Source organism: Ambystoma mexicanum, chromosome 7p, assembly GCF_040938575.1.
Source record: "Ambystoma mexicanum isolate Mex_15411 chromosome 7p, UKY_AmexF1_1, whole genome shotgun sequence".
In the NCBI taxonomy this organism is placed as follows: Eukaryota; Metazoa; Chordata; class Amphibia; order Caudata; family Ambystomatidae; genus Ambystoma; species Ambystoma mexicanum.
Window position 1 is genome coordinate 11,703,724 of NC_090939.1, and position 14,141 is coordinate 11,717,864.

General features: G+C 49.9%; 1 protein-coding gene across 4 annotated transcripts in view; it reads right to left on the bottom strand.

The window, feature by feature from the left end:
- Nucleotides 1–236: 236 nt before the first annotated feature.
- Nucleotides 237–14,141, bottom strand: part of LOC138525617 (cystathionine beta-synthase-like protein) — a 398,784-nt gene continuing 384,879 nt past the window's right edge. For all 4 annotated transcript variants that reach the window (XM_069635667.1, XM_069635666.1, XM_069635665.1 and 1 more), the window contains one exon: nt 237–1,910. In XM_069635667.1, coding sequence (XP_069491768.1) covers nt 1,777–1,910 — 134 coding nt within the window. In that variant the 3' untranslated portion in view covers nt 237–1,776. The remainder of the gene's footprint in view (nt 1,911–14,141) is intronic.

Here is a 14,141-nt window from a genome sequence, read left to right on the forward strand (position 1 = left end):
GTGGTCGTGCGGTCAAATGTAATGTGCGCACTGAGTGAGGAGGGAAGAGAAAAGGTAGCCATGGGGCCGTACCTTAGGCTTCCATCTGGGTGGCTGTGGAGTCGAGAGACCAGCGGCTGCCCAGGCATCCATGCCACCGTCACCAGCCAAGGTAAAAGGGTTACATTTGAGTGGCAAAGATTCATACTCCGGTAGATCACAAGGTACAGCTTCAGTAACACAAAGACAAGCGCTGGGATGTTTATTACCTTTATTACTGAGAATGACCTCTGGCACCACGGGGAATGCAGTGCCAGTAAGAGAAATCTCAAGAGAGCACTGGCACCACTGGGAATGCAGTGCCAGTAAGAGAAATCTCAAGAGAGGACTGGCACCACTGGGAATGCAGTGCCAGTAAGAGAAATCTCAAGAGAGCACTGGCACCTGGTATCCATCCCACAAATGGAGAGATGGAACAGCCAGCAATCTGCATGATGCCAACCATCCTTAAATAAAAGGGTTATGAAACAGTGTACAGACCAATCCACCTTCGAGATCAAAAGGAAAGAACACAAACCAGCTTACATTCAATAAAGTCATGAGACCAAGAGCGTCTGCCCTCACTGTAGGAGGGCAATGCTAGCGCGCACTGTGAGAGGTTAAACTGGCAGGCCTACAGGCATCAGTTACAGGCTAGGGGGGCAGTGACACTGCTCACAGGAGAAGCTACATGGCTTACCTGCAAGACCACAGGCCGGGCCAAGGCGGTGAGCAGGAAGAAGAGCCATATAAGAAGGGTCAAAGGGAGCGAGATCAGGGCAGCAGGGACCCAAAGGGAGCCATGGGAAGCAGACAGCTGTGGGGATAGCAGGGAAGCCGAGAGCCAGAGGAGCAGGAGGACCTAGCTTAATCAAACCCCTTTCACAGACTAAATACCTACATTCATTTCATTAGCAATCTTGACATTCAATTTGAATTTAGTTACATCCAGCTAGGCACCTATCAAGACAAGCAAGTCTGTAAAAACAGTATTTCAGGGTGTGTAGCATCCGGGTCCATGATCAAACTTAGAATCAGACAAGCCATGAAGGTGGAGGTAAGTGCAGCGCTCTTCTTCTTAAAGCTAGAGTCCATCACCTCTCTCCTCCTGAACCGTACGTCAAGCACCCAACCGTGGCAGAAGGGGCTGCAGCGTACCCAACCCGCCCCAGGAAAGAACATAAATGCTTCCCAGGACAGATGAGGCCCTAGATACAGAAGCAGGCAGCACAGCAGCTGCGGGACCCAGTGAACAGAGCCTATGACACGCCAATGGCCATTTTCAGGCACTTCCGCCCCAAAGCAGAAGCACACAACTCTGGTGTTCTTTTGCAAGTCTCTTCATGTTGTCTCAAGTCCTGAGTTCTGCTTTTAGATATTTGCATTACTGATGGACTCACCCAATGTGCCCAAATAAAAATAAAAAAATAAAAATATCACTGCTCTTTGACCTCTCCAGATTAACACCAGATCAGACACCTTCAACAGCAAGAATCAAGCATTGCTGAACTGTAACAGGACCATGTGAGGTCTATAAGCAGGTGCTGCTGTCGCACATGTGCAAACATTTGATTTGTAACAGTTCAGATCATTGGCGCTTCTAGGAAGATGCACAGTTTTGTAACAGACCAGACAGAGAATTGACATGATGGTAGGTTGAACATGAGTGTCTTCCAGTGGCTGCCCGTCTCAGGCCCTCTCATGACCGCCCAAAGGGGCAGCACTGCTTCAGCATGCACAATGGTGCAGGCTGCTATGTTATGAAGAAGTTGATGGCCATCTCTGCCGCAGCCCCTTGTCCTGCTCCCGGGCAGTCACAAAGTTCAGGAGGTCGATGGCGGTCACTACTCCGAACACCATATGCTTCTTGCTGGAAGAGCCGTCACTGTGGTCTGCAAAGGAAATGAACAGTGAGTACTTCCATGGAAGCCCCCCCCTAGCCTGTACTCTCATTCCGCCCAGTCCTGCCCCCCGCCCGCCACCCCCCAAAGACATGGTCGATACAGAACATCAATCAGCAGGGGGTCCCCCCTCCTTCTCCAGTTTTAAATCTTGCGGTGCCCACATTTCTATTCTAGAATCTCAAACCGTTCAGTTCTCTACTTCCCTGTATCTCGATTCTCTTTGCAGCCTTTTGGGGCTGTGGACCTTTTTGGGCTGTGGAAGAGAGGTGTAGTAGCCCGAGAGGCAAAGTGGTGCCGAGGCTGATGGGAGAACAGAAGAGATTTCTCGTCTCACCTCAATTATTCTCGGTTTTTATGATCATTTCTACAGGAAGAAGCGTCAAGAGAAACTAATCGATGTGTTCCAACATTGGGTTTGCCATTCCTAAATGTGCGCCCTAAGTGATTTATGGTGCTGGAGGAGTTATGTTACTATTTTAAATTAAAAATAAAATCAGTGTATTCTTTAACTCTCTAATACATGAAAGGGGGAGTGAGGAAGTGACTGTGTCTCTAGCGCCAGAGCTGGCATGGGGTTCTCCAGAAGCATCTGCAAGGGCTGCTGTCTGCAACTGTAGCAAGGACCCTCTATGTGCACACCCTTCCCCCACATGAATACGTCATGAGCCTCGGTACTCCCTGCCCCCTATTCCAGCATGGATGGAGCACCTCATATACTCGCAAGGAATCTCGGGTGGGTCTTACTCTACTCTCCCGTGGTCCTGGATACTGCACAGACCTGCAGTGTACTGAGCTTCCTGACTGGTTCCTGTGTGCTTGCTGTCCTTCCTGTGGTCCTGAATACTGCACAGACCTGCAGTGTACTGAGCTTCCTGACTGGTTCCTGTGTGCTTGCTGTCCCTCCTGTGGTCCTGAATACTGCACAGACCTGCAGTGTACTGAGCTTCCTGACTGGTTCCTGTGTGCTTGCTGTCCCTCCTGTGGTCCTGGATACTGCACAGACCTGCAGTGTACTGAGCTTCCTGACTGGTTCCTGTGTGCTTGCTGTCCTTCCTGTGGTCCTGAATACTGCACACACCTGCAGTGTACTGAGCTTCCTGACTGGTTCCAGTGTGCTTGCTGTCCCTGCTGTGGTCCTGGATACTGCACAGACCTGCAGTGTACTGAGCTGCCTGACTGGTTCCTGTGTGCTTGCTGTCCCTCCAGTGGGTCTGGATACTGCACAGACCTGCAGTGTACTGAGCTGCCTGACTGGTTCCTGTGTGTTTGCTGTCCCTCCAGTGGTCCTGGATACTGCACAGACCTGCAGTGTACCGAGCTTCCTGACTGGTTCCTGTGTGCTTGCTGTCCCTCCTGTGGTCCTGGATACTGCACAGACCTGCAGTGTACTGAGCTTCCTGACTGGTTCCTGTGTGCTTGCTGTCCTTCCTGTGGTCCTGAATACTGCACAGACCTGCAGTGTACTGAGCTTCCTGACTGGTTCCTGTGTGCTTGCTGTCCCTCCTGTGGTCCTGGATACTGCAAAGACCTGCAGTGTACTGAGCTTCCTTACTGGTTCCTGTGTGCTTGCTGTCCTTCCTGTGGTCCTGAATACTGCACACACCTGCAGTGTACTGAGCTTCCCGACTGGTTCCAGTGTGCTTGCTGTCCCTGCTGTGGTCCTGGATACTGCACAGACCTGCAGTGTACTGAGCTTCCTGACTGGTTCCTGTGTGCTTGCTGTCGCTCCAGTGGTCCTGAATACTGCACAGACCTGCAGTGTACTGAGCTTCCTGACTGGTTCCTGTGTGCTTGCTGTCCCTCCTGTGGTCCTGGATACTGCACAGACCTGCAGTGTACTGAGCTGCCTGACTGGTTCCTGTGTGCTTGCTGTCCCTCCCGTGGTCCTGGATACTGCACAGACCTGCAGTGTACCGAGCGTCCTGACTGGTTCCTGTGTGCTTGCTGTCCCTCCCGTGGTCCTGGATACTGCACAGACCTGCAGTGTACTGAGCTTCCTGACTGGTTCCTGTGTGCTTGCTGTCCCTGCTGTGGTCCTGGACACTGCACAGACCTACAGTGTACCGAGCGTCCTGACTGGTTCCTGTGTGCTTGCTGTCCTTCCTGTGGTCCTGAATACTGCACACACCTGCAGTGTACTGAGCTTCCTGACTGGTTCCAGTGTGCTTGCTGTCCCTGCTGTGGTCCTGTATACTGCACAGACCTGCAGTGTACTGAGCTTCCTGACTGGTTCCTGTGTGCTTGCTGTCCTTCCTGTGGTCCTGAATACTGCACAGACCTGCAGTGTACTGAGCTTCCTGACTGGTTCCTGTGTGCTTGCTGTGGTCCTGAATACTGCACAGACCTGCAGTGTACTGAGCTGCCTGACTGGTTCCTGTGTGCTTGCTGTCCCTCCCGTGGTCCTGGATACTGCACAGACCTGCAGTGTACCGAGCGTCCTGACTGGTTCCTGTGTGCTTGCTGTCCCTCCCGTGGTCCTGGATACTGCACAAACCTGCAGTGTACTGAGCTTGTCACAGACCGTCACAATCCTGCTTAAAATACACAAATCCGTATTGTGCAATCACTGGTCCCAAGCTCTCCTGTGCAGGAATCCCCGAGACACTAAGAGCGTGAATGGAGTCGTGACGTCGGTCTGCGCAGGGATGTGTACTTTAACCAGGTGACACGAGCCTCCTCTGAGCGACCCTTCTGCATTTTGTGCTCAAACCCTCTATAAAGGAAGGGGACACGTTGCATTGGTCGAGGCATATTTTTGCACCAAATTCACTTGAATCCCCTGCCGGCTCAGACTGGGCAAGAGGTCCAAAAATCCTATTACGCTTTGATCAACCAGTAATCTCCATATGGGTAAAACGTAATCTTTGTGATTTTCCTGCGCAATACTTCCCGACACCCATACATTTTGAAAATGCTTGTGGCGCTGACTGCATTTCCAAAGGAAGGACCTTCTACTGGTAACGCCAACCAAGTCCCACAAATAAGATGAAAGCTTGCAGTTATCTGGCTGCCAGAATATGGAAGTCGCAGTTATCTGGCTGCCAGAATATGGAAGTCGCAGTTATCTGGCTGCCAGAATATGGAAGTCGCAGTTATCTGGCTGCCAGAATATGGAAGTTGCAGTTATCTGGCTGCCAGAATATGGAAGTTGCAGTTATCTGGATGCCAGAATATGGAGCTTGAAGTTATCTGGCTGCCAGAAAATGGAGCTTGCAGTGATCTGGCTGCCAAAATATGGAGCTTGCAGTTATCTGGCTACCGGAATATGGGGCCTGCAGTTATCTGGCTGCCAGAATATGGAAGTTGCAGTTATCGGGCTGTCGGAATATGGAAGTTGCATTTATCTGGCTGTCAGAATATGGAAGTTGCATTTATCTGGCTGCCAGAATAGGGAACCTGCAGTTATCTGGCTGTCAGAATATGGAAGTTGCATTTATCTGGCTGCCACAATAGGGAACTTGCAGTTGTCTGGCTGCCACAATAGGGAACTTGCAGTTGTCTGGCTGTCAGAATATGGAAGTTGCAGTTATCTGGCTGCCAGAATAGGGAAGTTGCAATTATCTGGCTGCCAGAATAGGGAAGTTGCAGTTATCTGGCTGCCAGAATAGGGAAGTTGCAGTTATCTGGCTGCCAGAATATGGGGCTTGCAGTTATCTGGCTGCCAGAATATGGGGCTTGCAGTTATCTGGCTGCCGGAATATGGAAGTTGCATTTATCTGGCTGTCGGAATATGGAAGTTGCATTTATCTGGCAGCCAGAATATGGAAGTTGCAGTTATATGGCTGCCAGAATAGGCAAGTTGCAGTTATCTGGCTGCCAGAATAGGGAAGTTGCAGTTATCTGGCTGTCAGAATAGGGAAGTTGCAGTTATCGGGCAGCCAGAATAGGGAAGTTGCAGGTATCTGGCTGCCAGAATATGGAAGTTGCAGTTATCTGGCTGTCAGAATAGGGACGTTGCAGTTATCGGGCAGCCAGAATAGGGAAGTTGCAGGTATCTGGCTGCCAGAATAGGGAAGTTGCAGTTATCCGGCTGCCAGAATAGGGAAGTTGCAGTTATCTGGCTGTCAGAATAGGGAAGTTGCAGTTATCGGGCTGCCAGAATAGGGAAGTTGCAGGTATCGGGATGCCAGAATATGGAAGTTGCAGTTATCGGGCTGCCAGAATAGGGTAGTTGCAGGTATCTGGCTGCCAGAATAGGGAAGTTGCAGTTATCTGGCTGCCAGAATAGGGAAGTTGCAGTTATCTGGCTGCCAGAATAGGGAAGTTGCAGTTATCTGGCTGTCAGAATAGGGAAGTTGCAGTTATCTGGCAGCCAGAATAGGGAAGTTGCAGTTATCTGGCAGCCAGAATATGGAAGTTGCAGTTATCTGGGTACCAGAATATGGAAGTTGCAGTTATCGGGCTGCCAGAATAGGGAAGTTGCAGGTGTCGGGCTGCCAGAATAAGGAAGTTGCAGTTATCGGGCAGCCAGAATAGGGAAGTTGCAGGTATCTGGCTGCCAGAATAGGGAAGTTGCAGTTATCGGGCAGCCAGAATAGGGAAGTTGCAGGTATCTGGCTGCCAGAATAGGGAAGTTTGCTGCCAGAATGGGGAAGTTGCAGTTATCGGGCTGCCAGAATAGGGAAGTTGCAGTTATCTGGCTGCCAGAATAGGGAAGTTGCAGTTATCTGGCTGCCAGAATAGGGAAGTTTGCTGCCAGAATAGGGAAGTTGCAGTTATCGGGCTGCCAGAATATGGAAGTTGCAGTTATATGGCTGCCAGAATAGGCAAGTTGCAGTTATCTGGCTGCCAGAATAGGGAAGTTGCAGTTATCTGGCTGTCAGAATAGGGAAGTTGCAGTTATCGGGCAGCCAGAATAGGGAAGTTGCAGGTATCTGGCTGCCAGAATATGGAAGTTGCAGTTATCTGGCTGTCAGAATAGGGAAGTTGCAGTTATCGGGCAGCCAGAATAGGGAAGTTGCAGGTATCTGGCTGCCAGAATAGGGAAGTTGCAGTTATCCGGCTGCCAGAATAGGGAAGTTGCAGTTATCTGGCTGTCAGAATAGGGAAGTTGCAGTTATCGGGCTGCCAGAATAGGGAAGTTGCAGGTATCGGGATGCCAGAATATGGAAGTTGCAGTTATCGGGCTGCCAGAATAGGGTAGTTGCAGGTATCTGGCTGCCAGAATAGGGAAGTTGCAGTTATCTGGCTGCCAGAATAGGGAAGTTGCAGTTATCTGGCTGCCAGAATAGGGAAGTTGCAGTTATCTGGCAGCCAGAATAGGGAAGTTGCAGTTATCTGGCAGCCAGAATATGGAAGTTGCAGTTATCTGGGTACCAGAATATGGAAGTTGCAGTTATCGGGCTGCCAGAATAGGGAAGTTGCAGGTGTCGGGCTGCCAGAATAAGGAAGTTGCAGTTATCGGGCAGCCAGAATAGGGAAGTTGCAGGTATCTGGCTGCCAGAATAGGGAAGTTGCAGTTATCGGGCAGCCAGAATAGGGAAGTTGCAGGTATCTGGCTGCCAGAATAGGGAAGTTTGCTGCCAGAATAGGGAAGTTGCAGTTATCGGGCTGCCAGAATAGGGAAGTTGCAGTTATCTGGCTGCCAGAATAGGGAAGTTGCAGTTATCTGGCTGTCAGAATAGGGAAGTTGCAGTTATCTGGCTGTCAGAATAGGGAAGTTGCAGTTATCTGGCAGCCAGAATAGGGAAGTTGCAGTTATCTGGCAGCCAGCATAGGGAAGTTGCAGTTATCTGGCTGCCAGCATAGGGAAGTTGCAGTTATCGGGCAGCCAGCATAGGGAAGTTGCAGTTATCCGGCTGCCAGAATAGGGAAGTTGCAGTTATCCGGCTGCCAGAATAGGGAAGTTGCAGTTATCGTGCTGCCAGAATAGGGAAGTTGCAGGTGTCGGGCTGCCAGAATAGGGAAGTTGCAGTTATCTGGCTGTCAGAATAGGGAAGTTGCAGGTATCTGGCTGCCAGAATAGGGAAGTTGCAGTTATCGGGCAGCCAGAATAGGGAAGTTGCAGTTATCTGGCTACCAGAATAGGGAAGTTGCAGTTATTGGGCTGCCAGAATAGGGAAGTTGCAGTTATCTGGCTGCTAGGATAGGAAGTTGCAGTTATCTGGCTGTCAGAATAGGGAAGTTGCAGGTATTTGGCTGCCAGAATAGGGAAGTTGCAGTTATCGGGCAGCCAGAATAGGGAAGTTGCAGTTATCTGGCTGCCAGCATAGGGAAGTTGCAGTTATCTGGCAGCCAGCATAGGGAAGTTGCAGTTATCCGGCTGCCAGAATAGGGAAGTTGCAGTTATCCGGCTGCCAGAATAGGGAAGTTGCAGTTATCCGGCTGCCAGAATAGGGAAGTTGCAGGTATCGGGCTGCCAGAATAGGGAAGTTGCAGGTGTCGGGCTGCCAGAATAGGGAAGTTGCAGTTATCCGGCTGCCAGAATAGGGAAGTTGCAGTTATCCGGCTGCCAGAATAGGGAAGTTGCAGTTATCCGGCTGCCAGAATAGGGAAGTTGCAGGTATCGGGCTGCCAGAATAGGGAAGTTGCAGGTGTCGGGCTGCCAGAATAGGGAAGTTGCAGGTATCGGGCTGCCAGAATAGGGAAGTTGCAGGTGTCGGGCTGCCAGAATAGGGAAGTTGCAGTTATCTGGCTGCCAGAATAGGGAAGTTTCAGTTATCTGGCTGTCAGAATAGGGAAGTTGCAGTTATCTGGCTGTCAGAATGGGGACGTTGCAGTTATCAGGCTGCCAGAATATGGAGCTTGAAGTTATCTGGCTGCCAGAATATGGAGCTTGCAGTTATCTGGCTGTCAGAATATGGAGCTTGCAGTTATCTGGCTGTCAGAATGGGGACGTTGCAGTTATCAGGCTGCCAGAATATGGAGCTTGAAGTTATCTGGCTGCCAGAATATGGAGCTTGCAGTTATCTGGCTGTCAGAATATGGAGCTTGAAGTTATCGGGCTGCCAGAATATGGAAGTTGCAGGTGTCGGGCTGCCAGAATAGGGAAGTTGCAGTTATCCGGCTGCCAGAATAGGGAAGTTGCAGTTATCCGGCTGCCAGAATAGGGAAGTTGCAGGTATCGGGCTGCCAGAATAGGGAAGTTGCAGGTGTCGGGCTGCCAGAATAGGGAAGTTGCAGTTATCCGGCTGCCAGAATAGGGAAGTTGCAGTTATCCGGCTGCCAGAATAGGGAAGTTGCAGGTATCGGGCTGCCAGAATAGGGAAGTTGCAGGTGTCGGGCTGCCAGAATAGGGAAGTTGCAGTTATCTGGCTGCCAGAATAGGGAAGTTTCAGTTATCTGGCTGTCAGAATAGGGAAGTTGCAGTTATCTGGCTGTCAGAATATGGAGCTTGAAGTTATCTGGCTGTCAGAATATGGAGCTTGAAGTTATCGGGCTGCCAGAATATGGAGCTTGCAGTTATCTGGCTGCCAGAATATGGAGCTTGCAGTTATCTGGCTGTCAGAATGGGGACGTTGCAGTTATCAGGCTGCCAGAATATGGAGCTTGCAGTTATCTGGCTGTCAGAATATGGAGCTTGCAGTTATCTGGCTGTCAGAATGGGGACGTTGCAGTTATCAGGCTGCCAGAATATGGAGCTTGAAGTTATCTGGCTGCCAGAATATGGAGCTTGCAGTTATCTGGCTGTCAGAATATGGAGCTTGAAGTTATCGGGCTGCCAGAATATGGAAGTTGCAGGTGTCGGGCTGCCAGAATAGGGAAGTTGCAGTTATCCGGCTGCCAGAATAGGGAAGTTGCAGTTATCCGGCTGCCAGAATAGGGAAGTTGCAGGTATCGGGCTGCCAGAATAGGGAAGTTGCAGGTGTCGGGCTGCCAGAATAGGGAAGTTGCAGTTATCCGGCTGCCAGAATAGGGAAGTTGCAGTTATCCGGCTGCCAGAATAGGGAAGTTGCAGGTATCGGGCTGCCAGAATAGGGAAGTTGCAGGTGTCGGGCTGCCAGAATAGGGAAGTTGCAGTTATCTGGCTGCCAGAATAGGGAAGTTTCAGTTATCTGGCTGTCAGAATAGGGAAGTTGCAGTTATCTGGCTGTCAGAATATGGAGCTTGAAGTTATCTGGCTGTCAGAATATGGAGCTTGAAGTTATCGGGCTGCCAGAATATGGAGCTTGCAGTTATCTGGCTGCCAGAATATGGAGCTTGCAGTTATCTGGCTGTCAGAATGGGGACGTTGCAGTTATCAGGCTGCCAGAATATGGAGCTTGCAGTTATCTGGCTGTCAGAATATGGAGCTTGCAGTTATCTGGCTGTCAGAATATGGAGCTTGCAGTTATCTGGCTGTCAGAATATGGAGCTTGCAGTTATCTGGCTGTCAGAATATGGAGCTTGCAGTTATCTGGCTGTCAGAATATGGAGCTTGAAGTTATCTGGCTGTCAGAATATGGAGCTTGCAGTTATCTGGCTGCCAGAATATGGAGCTTGCAGTTATCTGGCTGCCAGAATATGGAGCTTGCAGTTATCTGGCTGTCAGAATGGGGACGTTGCAGTTATCAGGCTGCCAGAATATGGAGCTTGCAGTTATCTGGCTGTCAGAATATGGAGCTTGCAGTTATCTGGCTGTCAGAATATGGAGCTTGAAGTTATCTGGCTGTCAGAATATGGAGCTTGCAGTTATCTGGCTGTCAGAATATGGAGCTTGAAGTTATCTGGCTGTCAGAATAGGGAAGTTGCAGTTATCTGGCTGTCAGAATGGGGACGTTGCAGTTATCAGGCTGCCAGAATATGGAGCTTGAAGTTATCTGGCTGCCAGAATATGGAGCTTGCAGTTATCTGGCTGTCAGAATATGGAGCTTGCAGTTATCTGGCTGCCAGAATATGGAGCTTGAAGTTATCTGGCTGCCAGAATATGGAGCTTGCAGTTATCTGGCTGTCAGAATATGGAGCTTGCAGTTATCTGGCTGTCAGAATATGGAGCTTGCAGTTATCTGGCTGTCAGAATATGGAGCTTGAAGTTATCGGGCTGCCAGAATATGGAGCTTGCAGTTATCTGGCTGCCAGAATATGGAGCTTGCAGTTATCTGGCTGTCAGAATATGGAGCTTGAAGTTATCTGGCTGCCAGAATATGGAGCTTGCAGTTATCTGGCTGCCAGAATATGGAGCTTGAAGTTATCGGGCTGCCAGAATATGGAAGAGTGTACCTCGTAGGTCTTATGAAGCACAGCTAGTCATTCAGCCATAAATGCATCTGATGAAGATGATTCCGAGCTTTTTCAATTCGCCTGTTAGACTTTTTTGGGTGTACAACAGGCAAAACGGGCCAGATGTTTCTTTTCTTTTGCACCTGGAAGTAGTGGAAGAGATGGATTCGACTAGTCAAGTCCAGTAATAGGAACACTGTCTGAAGAATGTGTAATGCATACTCTGGGTGGGTGTGTGTGTGTGTGTGTGTGTGGGGGGGGCTGGGTGGGTGTGGGTGGGGGGGGGGTGCGTGGGTGGGTGTGGGTGGGGGGGTGTGTGTATGGGTGTGGGTGTGTGGGGGTGTGTGTGTGTGTGTATGAAGGTGTGTGTGGGGGTGTGTGTGTCAGTCAAATTGGGTGGTACCCTTCAACGCTCTTTATAAAAGCATATGCACAATGCAGCTCAAGCATTACAATAAGAGACCGCCCCTTGGAAGAGAAAAGGAAAAGGGATTCCAATGGTAATGTTCTTTCTGATGGATTCTCCTCGAACAGATTCCTCGTCTTGATACATACACGGTAGCGACAGACTTCTTCGTATTGTAGCACGCCCCATGACCTCAGTTTGCTTCCATGTTCTTTTGTCGACCGGGTGGTACTTGCAAAGTAATTACTTTAAATTTTTCCATTGATTTTGTTTTTCAATAGGGGGGCAGGGAGTGGGTCCTCCCCCTACCCCTGTTCCTTCCACACCACCGTTTTACTCATTACCCCAAAGTACCACGGAGTAATTACTGTCGGCAAACGAGCGCAATACCCCCAGTTTACACTGTGAACTCGCTACGCTCAGCAGCTGAGGGAATGCCTTACTAGGGAGAATTTAACAGTTTGTTTCGTTTTTAAACTTGAACTTTGGAAATGTAGTGTTGAGGGGCAGGATGGGAGGGTGAGGAGTAATCTGTGGGAAATTCATCAGAAGGAACATTACCAGAGGAAAGTAATTGGTTTGCTGAGAGACTGCACCCTCCCACAGATCGCTCTCCTTGATAGAGCTCCACTGTAGAACAGATTGACACAAAGGAAAGAAAGTGTAAACCAGTACAACAAAGCTCTGAGGAACAGCCCTCCCAAAATGGGCAAATAACGGGCATCCTGTCCAGACTGAGTCCAAACAGTAACTCTTGGAGAATGTGGGTAGGGATGACCTGCTGGCTGCGATCTAGCTCTGAACAGCGCCTGTTTTCTGGGGCACCCCCCTGCAGCATGGTCCTAAGGCCCCCTTCCCCACATCTCTCCCCTCTGTTCCCCCAGCGTTCCCCCTTCATCTTCATTCCCGTCTCTAGCGAGAAGAGCGATGTACTGCGCTTTGGGCCCGCGGCCTGTAAACTGCTATCGGGGGGCTGCTGGCAAATATCTGCCAGCTGTAGCCCTCTCTGTGAAGCTGAGGTTGCAGCCGCTCCTTCAGTAGATCTTCCCCTCTTGCCCTGGAGCAGCATCCACGGGAAAATGGCCCGTTTATTCACAGCTTACCCCAGACCAGCAGTGTTAGGCAGAAACCTGTGCAGTTCCCTCTGGGACCACTGCAAAAGATTTAAGACTACAGGTGTTTGGCAGTGAACCCACTTGGTAGCAGTCTGCACCACCCAGATTTACCTGGTAGCTGTGGCTGAGCAGTCAGACTTCTCTCAAGAAGAGTTAGGCAGTATACAGGGTATTCACAATAGGTCAAGAGAACACAGTAGGACAAGCAAACACTGACCAGAGCTTGGGTATAAAAGTATATAATTATTTATTTAAAAACACACTTGTAAAAATACAATAGGACTAATATGTCAAGCAAGTTCAAACACAGTCACTATAAGTATATACACCTCCCTAGTTAATTATTCGACAAGTCTAGGTTAAGACACCATTTATTTAGCAAAACAGAGGTGAGCGCGTAACCGTAGATGGCACTCCAATAATGTGTTTAAAAAGGGAGAGAAAAGGCAGAATAGGAAAAACACACAATACCAACACTTTTAAGAAACCACAGCAAGTCAAGAAAGGCAGAGTCTACTGTACAGAAAAAAGTTCATAGGCCAGGCCCACTCTTGGAGAGCAAGGCAGAATGTGCCCAAGATCACACAGTGGAAATGCACTCAAAGTCTTTGCAGAAAAGTCAAAAAGAGGTTGGAGCAAGTTAGAAAGGTAATGTTAACAGGTCCAAGGTCACCCCAGGATAGAGAGTCAAGGATTTACGGAACGCCTTGAACATTCTGTTGCAAGGGAGACCAGGCGGGACACAGTACCTGAAATGGTGAGAAAGCTCCAGCGGGGGCAGTTGTTCCTGGGAGCGGGTGCAAGTCGGGGCTTCGTCCAGGGGAAGAGAAGATCTTGACGTGGAGGAAAGCTGGAGGTCGTTGCACCGCCAGGGAAGAAACCAGCCGCGGAGTTTCCCGGTTAAAGGTACTGCCCTTTTATTCGCGGTAGTGGTGAAGCGTGGCTATCCGGCCGAGGGGTGCTTGGCACGGGCGATTCGACCACGAGATGATCCAGGAAGGCGAAAAGAGGGCGAACTGGTTGGTCCTGCCAGCTCAAAAGGGAAGAAGACTCTCCTGGAAGAGATCTCCTCTGTCGTCGGGGAAGTGGTGAGTTCTTTACAGCAGGTCTCCACCGGTGGTGTCGTTGTAGCAGGTCGGCTCAGCTTCTCCCCTCTTCGGATTCTTTAGGTCCTGTGGCGACTTCTGAAGTTCCAGTCCCCAAAGCCCTGCTTTTATGCAGCAAAACCCCCATTCAACAGCCTAGCTGTCACTCAAACATGCTAAGTGGTGAGCCGGGCGGCTCACCACTGGGCCAATCACACAAGAGTGCGACTTGAGTTGTTAAGGCAACTCAGTCCAGGGTGCCTAATCCCCCTCCCACACATCCTGTAGACCCCAGACAGAGTGGCACCATTTGGAGGGTTTCTGTGGAGAAGCCCGCCAGAAAATGGAACAAAGGGCTCGACTTGGGTTAGAGTTTCAGAGGCGAACACAAACACCATTTTAAAACCGAGTCCTGGCAAAAAGACCCAACCGGGGAATAAATATTAAATAAATAACCTGGCGGTATCTTTAACAT